This window comes from Phoca vitulina, unplaced genomic scaffold (assembly GCF_004348235.1).
Source record: "Phoca vitulina isolate PV1807 unplaced genomic scaffold, GSC_HSeal_1.0 scaffold28, whole genome shotgun sequence".
Taxonomy (NCBI): domain Eukaryota; kingdom Metazoa; phylum Chordata; class Mammalia; order Carnivora; family Phocidae; genus Phoca; species Phoca vitulina.
This window is the reverse complement of record NW_022589731.1, coordinates 24657340-24664839: the sequence shown is the minus strand read 5'-3', so window position 1 is coordinate 24664839 and position 7500 is coordinate 24657340. Positions and strand designations below refer to the sequence as shown.

Below are 7500 nucleotides of genomic sequence, written 5' to 3'. Positions count from 1 at the left end.
GGCCTGTCAGGACCGCTGATTATTGAGAAGGATAGCTTTAATCAAACATAATTGCAGTTAATTTTTCTCTCCTGCTCTCTGTTGCCAGCGTCTAATGCCACGGACTCCTTGATATTCCATTAAATTACAATTAAGCAGCCTCCTTTGTTTCTGATTGTCCTGAACACCACCACAAAGTTGTGCAGCCGTTTAAAGGAGAGCTGTTTGTCCTAATTGCCTACGCGCACACAAAGGGCCAATTTATACAATGCCCATGTAGAATTTAAACAGTTCATAATGTAATGGATATTACACAGGAGCCTAACACTACAATTAAAATGATTTTCATCAGATAGAGAAGCTCTGGTTAATCAGCTTCATAAAAGTAAATATAAATGAACTAATTCATAGCTTAAACACACAGAAGTGGAGCAGACTCTGAAATGAGTTACTGCGGTGGGGGCTTGCCCCTTATTGGGGGAGGGGCGATGCTGAGGGTGGGCTCCCGTCGAAACGGTTGGTCCCCTTTCTTGCGGTGGCCCCGCTCATGGTGTCCTCGTCCGCTGCCCCGTGCTTCCGTGGGCGCCGCGGCCGTCTGGGAGGATGCTGGTAGGGATGCAGCCAAGACCAAGCCTAACTTGGCTTGGCGGGCACGGCCGTGGCCGGGCTCCGCTGGGTCGGGGTCCCCGCAGACGTGAAGGCCTGCCCCGGGGGGTCTGCAGTGCAGACGGCAGGTACCGTGGCGGGAGCCAGCGGCTCTCCCTAGGCCGCGGCCCTGTGCCCACCTCCCAGGTGCTGGTGCGAGGGAGGCGGCGGCGCCCCCAGAACCTGCGCGCGTGTGTGAGCGCTGGGGGTCGCGCCTGTGGCCTCCGTGAATCCCTGCACGGGCTCCAGGCCGAAACCTGGTTTCTAAAGTAATGAGATCCTACCTCTCCCCCTTCTAATCGCGACTGAGAACTTTCCAGGATTGTGCGCGGTCTCCGAGCAGAATATTACTGGGGAGTTTCAGTGAATGTGCGGCAGTTTGCCCTGGGCAGCTGCCTTCCCTCCTGCCTGAGAGAAACAAGTAAATAAAGCCCATATTTCAAGCTTGATTTACTCTGGTACCTACTGTGAAAGCTGATGGCTCTTTAGGGAAATAAAGACAGGGTCAGGGAATTAGTGTACATAATGGTCATTTTGATGATGGGCCAACAGATGCAATGGAAAGCACACTGTACACAATTAAGCATAATGTACTAATGACAGGTTCGAATTTTTATCGCCTCTTTGCCATCGAGCAGCAAATCCATGTTTAGCAGTAATAAAGAGTTTATTGGTGTTAAAGCCAAAGATTTTCTGACATAGGAAAGATTTTTCCTTTCATAACAAGAGTATTAAATCCTTTGTGTGTACCAGACTCTGGAAGTGAGATATGTAAAGTGGTTGTCAGATATTTCTTAGGAAAAAAGCCAATTACAGGGTAATTGAGTAAAAGGATGAGAATTATCATTTGACTTCACGTGTAGCAGGGCACCCGGCGTCCTCGCGCTCCCCAAACGTCGGCACGGCCCGGCTTGAAGAGCCACGCATGGGCCCTCCTGTGCCATCCACCTTAGGATGAGGCCTGACTGACTCCTTCGCTTTAACGAGCCAAACAAGGCGGAAGAGCAAGCACAAGGCTCCTCTTCGTCCTGGCTGGAGCTTCCTGTCTCTGGCCCCCGATGTTGTGCCGTATCGTGTCTGTGTAACTGGGACCTGAGCGCGTGAAGGGGGTCCTGCCCTCCGGTGCCGCGCGGGTCCACGGCTCACGAGACACTCGGCATCAAAGCAAAAACTGCCGGCGCCACCTCCCAAATCAGCGTGTGTACCTGCGCCGGGGAGCCAGGCCCCAAGAATGCTGAGGTTCGGGGGGCCCAGCGGGCGCCCAGCTTTATGCTGCTGCGTTCCGCCCGCGGCCGGAGGTAGTGGAGGCCCGAGAGAGCGCCAGGCCCCGCTCCCCCATCATGGCACTGGTTGGTCAACATACGCTCTGCTGTCTTAGAGGCAAAAGGTGAACTGCCTAAAAAGACATCAAGGAATTTAAAAAAAACCTTCTCTGGAGAGGGGCAGGGGGAGGGTAAAAAAAAAAAAAATGCCTCCCATGACAAAATGCTCCCGTAGACGGCTCCATACAGAGGAGAGCTGCTCGGGCCGGCGCCTGCTCAGAAGATTAGCCGGGTGGTAATGTGTGGCATAATTGCACCATGTGGCTGTCCCCGAAGTGAAAACCTAATTGCCTGACAGGACGATAACTTTGTGACGCCCTCACCTTGTTAGGGCCTTCCTGATGCAGTTCAAATGCAGTGTGGCCGCAGGTGCATCTAATTTACCTCTGCAGAGCGCGTGGAGTTTAATTGCACAGTGGTTGTTAGGAAAAATTGGTGGGTGGAATATCAGTGACTTACTGTAGGCTGGTGGCAGATGGTGCTGAGAGGCACCGGGAGCTAAGTGTAGAGGTGAGGTGAGTTAATAAAAGATGTAAATTCTGGCCTAAAATAGTGAGGCCTGGCGGTATGTGAGAAAATTTAATGAAGTGGCCACTCTTCTTTTTCCCATCAATTGGGTTTTCTTCGGCTGTGGTGAAAAGTCGTCCGGGAATGCGGTTAGAGAAATGAATCTTCGTCTGTGCAGTCTTTTTTGTTTTCTGATATGATCATTGTCAACAAGGAACCTTGACTGTAAGGTCGAGTTCAAGGAAATCATGTGAAACTTCATGAAAATTGAATAATCCCAAGTAGGACAGGTGACATTTGGACAGAAAAGAGAGGAGTTTTGTTGGTAGCCTTGCCAGACAGGACGCTCAGACACCGGAAGAGGGCATGTATTTCGGCCAGAGACCCCCCCGCCCCCCGGCGCGGCCCGCGGTGGCCTCGCCTCATCAGGACGAGGCAGAGGGGTGCAGGAACCAGACCCCCGCGGCCCCCATGCCGGGCGCTCCAGCCCATGCGCGCACGCTGGGAGCCAGAGCTCCTGTCCTTGTCACCGAGCACGCGGGCATGGAGGGGACAGCGTGATGAGGTTTTTGTCACAGCATCTCAACACACTGTCAGGACCCCTGAATCTTCACGCCGCAAGGCACAAGGGCGGGGCTTGGTGGGAAATAGAAACGCTCTCGCCCTGAGCCCAGGCTGGGGGTTGCTTCTCCTGCTTTCCACCTGAGGGGCTGCTTCAGTGCCGGCTTGGAATTACCGATTATTTCCTCAAAAACACATGTAGACCCTTCACAGAAGTCATTGCAGTCCTTAAAGCACACCCCCAAATCCTCTTTTCTTAAGAGTTGCAACCACCGCAACTTTTAAAAATTCATCTTGGGAAGTCCGTTTACCTAGGCGGCTTGGCTGCCAGATAAAGTTGAGCATGTCCAGTTACAGTTGAGTTATGGGTAAACAACAGTTTTTTAGGATAGGGATGCTTTGAGACATACCTATCCTAAGAAATTATTTGTCGTCTACCCGGAGCCCAAATGTCACTAGGCATCCTGTGTTCTTATTTGCCGAAACTGGCAGCCCCTTCTGGGCTGGACAGTTCCCCAGTGGCTACCGTGCAAAGGTCCAGGCAGGGAATGGCCAGTCCAAGTCGCAGATGCTGTCCTAAAGCTTGGAGACCCATACAGTCAAGACAGATGTAAGTTTGTGGACATCAGGGCTGGCGGTCAGACCCAGTACCGCCCCCTACAGGCGGCGAGCGCGCGGTGGCGGGTAACCTCCACCACTCCCCACGCAACAGTGTCTTTCTAAAAGTTTGTGAGTTTGTCTCATGACCCTAACACATATCCGTTTTTTGTATTTTTATAGATTCTTTCTAAAGTTTTTCCTCAAGTGCAATCAGAACTGTTTGAAGAATGCAGGCAACCCTCGAGATATGCGGAGATTCCAGGTACACATCTCTCAAAGACACGCGGGCCACGGTCCGGACTTTTAACATGCAATTTGAATTCTCTGATGTTTCGATTGTTCAGAAAACAGTCTTTAGTTCTCCAAGGGCTTGGGAGCAAACCCGAATTGGTCCATTTGATAAAATATTTAAATCACTTTGCCTTAAAAATGATTTGGGCTCTTCAGTACGCCAGATTCATCGAGTCTGTGCACACTGGGGTTGGCTCTGAAAACGTGACCTTGGCTTATAAGGTGCACCTCTTAGAGTGGTTGCGCCATGCCCGGCCTCCGCGTTGGGCTGCCAGGTATCTGGAAGTCAGAGTTCTCACAGCTGCAGGTTAAGACGGGTTCCCCCTGACGTTCAGCCATGGTGAGTCTTGTAGGTGTGTTTCAGAATGACTTTCAGAATCTCTTCAAATACGTTAGTACATAAGGTAGCCTGTTTCCTCAGCCGTACGTAGCCATGCACAACTGATGAGAACTTGGAGCCCGTGCCCAAAGGTCTTCTCTTAGGGATCGATGGGTGGATTTTTCATGGGGCAGAGCCATAGTGCAGCCTGTTGGGTAAGCACAAGACCTTGGGCCCCCCTCATGAAGGGAGCTGCACTGTTTGATGCGGACCTCTACATGTTCCAGAATGTTCCCCCAGCTCAGCTTCCTTTCCCTCAGGGTTGATGTATTCTTGCTTCCTGACACCCTTGCCTAATTGCTAGGCCGTGTTGCTGGAGGCAGGCTAACTCATATTCTGGTTTGCTTCAGAGGATCTCATCTCAAGGAGAGAAGGTAGACCTGGATCGGTCATCACTGAGTGCATATTTTTCTTGCCTTTGTGAATGGTTAGGAGGTTGCTTCAGGGTGAGAGGTACTCCCCGCACAATGGATTATTTTGCTGATTTTAATTGTGAAAATATTCTAGGCCAGGACACAGAACTGCTGCTAGTCCCTACCAACCAGAGAGGAATCTGGCAGCTAGTGGGAATGATGCTAGATTGGATGACTTACCCTCAAACCGCTCAAGGTCATCTTTAGCAATTTAACTTACGTTCCAGTCCTTTAGGACATGTGACATTTGTCTTTACAGCCAACCAGCCAATCAGAGAAGGGTCTGTGGCCTGGTCCACAGTGATGCTCTGCAGGTGGGCACAGTGTCTCTTGTAAACAGCTGGGCCTGCCTCCAACTTTCTGGCACCAGGCTTCACAGTGGTATCTGCCCATCGGAGCGGAGTGGAAGGGCGCACACTCACTCGCCATTGGCCAGCACACCCTCAGTTGCAAGTGGGCCCACGGTTACTAGAAGGACTTGCTCTGCTCTCTCTAGCTCGTCTTCCTGCCTCTCAGAAGAGTTTGTACGCAGTATTTCCAGCTGGCTTCATAGACTCAGCACCTTCCTGTAGGTGCACTGCAGGGCCGGCCCAGGCCGAGAAGCAAAACACAGCTTGTCTGCTTCCTCTGCTGAGCCACACGCTTTTCCCTTGGTGACTGACCTATATGGAGATGACAGAGCAAAACAGTGTCCTTTTTTTATTTTTATTTTTACCTTTCTTGCTTCTTTAACGTATCATGGTCTGAGAACTCGAAGAGGGTCAAGTCTGGCTCAGCATTCGTTCTGTGGCCTTGCCTCACGCTCAGGTGATGGTGCAGGTCCTCCCGAGCCCTGGGTCCTGGGGGCAGAGGTGGCCAGGGCACTGCACGTGCCCGCCCTGTGGGTGGGTGGCCGTCGACAAGAAGAGGATGACGTGTCTAGGCTGGACTGGGGACGCCGATGGTGGTACCCACAGTGTTTTGAGGCTCAGAGAGGCCCAATACTGTGAGACTCCAGTAGTCTTGGTGAGGCCCACCCAGGAGAGAAGCATCAAGGAAGCTGCCCCTGGGAGGGAGTTTTGGGGGGTGTGGTGGGTACGGCCCCTGCTTCACAATCTTCCTGCGGGGCCTGAGATTTTCCTTATGAAAAAGTCAATTACACACGTATTCAAATGTGTGTGTGTGTGTGTGTGCAGCTTTGACCTTTTTAACCCTTAAAATGCTATTTTTTATTTTTGATTACTTTTATTTTTTTCTAATAGACTTTTTTTGGGGGGGGCAGAGGGAGAGAGGATCTCAGGCAGAATCCCTGGTAAGCACGGAGCCTGACACCATGCTCAGTCCCACAACCCCAAGACCATGAGGCTCGCCGACATCAGTAGTCGTAGGCCTAACTCCTGAGTCACCTGGTGCCCCGCTAATAGACTGTTTTTTATTTTTAAAGGTTTTATTTATTTATTTGTCAGAGAGAGAGAGAGAGAGAAAGAACCTGATGCGGGACTCGATCCCAGGACTCTGGGATCATGACCTGATCCGAAGGCAGACGCTTAACTGACTGAGCCACCCAGGCGTCCCAGTAGACTGGTTTTTTAAAGAGCAGTTTTAGGCTTTCGGGAAGAATCCACGAAGGTTCCGAGCATTCCCATGTGCCCCCTGGGCACCCCCTCCGTCCCAGTTGCCCCTGGTGTTAATGTCCTACATTGGCGAGGTACATTGGCTACATGGGATGAACCAGTGTTCTGTTAACCAAGGTTCGCTGTAGCTTTGGCTTTCAGTGGTCATTTTCCAGGGCGTGTTTGGACATGTGCAGACCAGGCGGGGAGAGCAGACGTGGATTGGGAACCCTTCTGGTCCCCTCCTCTTCTGTCCAGCTGCATGTTTCTCTGTGGGGCTGAGCTTCTCGAGGTGGTGCTGGCCCTCACCACTGCCCACATGTGGCCAAGGCCAGGCTCCCGGCACCCCAGATGCTGGCTCCAGCCACAAGTCCTGCTGTGAGACCCAGACGGAACCAGGGCTCGTGTCTTTGCTACTCATATCAGCTCTTCTGGAAATAATGGACCGCATGGGCCCCCCTCTGTTTAAGAAAAACCTTAAGGCCGGGTAGTGATTCTCGTTTCCCGAGTCCATTAAAGGGTGCCATTTCTGGGCTACCTGGGCAGGCGCCCGGGGTCGGCAGGGCGTTGGCACCAGGGTCCTTGCCAGTCTCCGCAGTGAACTTGAGAAAGGGTGCTTGCTCTGGATTGAAAACACTGCCACTACTCATATTCAGCTTGGGCTTTTCAGATTCAGGAAGGTTCGTTACCAGACATTAGATGTAATTGTCAAATCGACCCAGGGATCACGGATGATGGGCTGGGGTAGCCGGAGTCCTTCTGATTTAGGAAGCCTGTTTTTGGCAACCCTGAATCCTCACAACTCTTCAAGGGAGGACAGTCTCAAGTGAACTAATTTTAATTAGATAAACTATCTAATCAATATGTGAACAGATCAATCAAAACAGCAGCTTTAAAATGAGCGGCTGGAGGGGTGTTTCTGAATCTAATGGCTAGAAGAATATTTCTCTGAATTGAATTCACTTGTTAGCATAATAGGAGATTAAACTGTAATTAGTGTAGCGGGTTTTGAAGAGAAGCAATCTTGAGTCAAAACAAAGCAAAACAGCCCGCCCACCCCCACTAACCAAAAAAGCTGCGAGTGCTGGCGGCCCGGGAGGCCGTGTGGGAGCGGGCACGGGCGCGGCTCGGGGCGCACCGCGGGGCTGGCGGCGGCTTCTGTCTCACCCAGCGAGTGGCTGTCTGTCCCTCCGCCAGCTCGTTTCACATCC

At 51.7% G+C, this 7500-nt stretch overlaps 1 protein-coding gene across 12 annotated transcripts in view; it reads left to right on the top strand.

The window, feature by feature from the left end:
* Positions 1-7500, top strand: part of EBF3 (EBF transcription factor 3) — a 115014-nt gene that overhangs the window by 72846 nt on the left and 34668 nt on the right. For all 12 annotated transcript variants that reach the window (XM_032423296.1, XM_032423298.1, XM_032423295.1 and 9 more), the window contains one exon: positions 3795-3876. In XM_032423296.1, coding sequence (XP_032279187.1) covers positions 3795-3876 — 82 coding nt within the window. The remainder of the gene's footprint in view (positions 1-3794; positions 3877-7500) is intronic.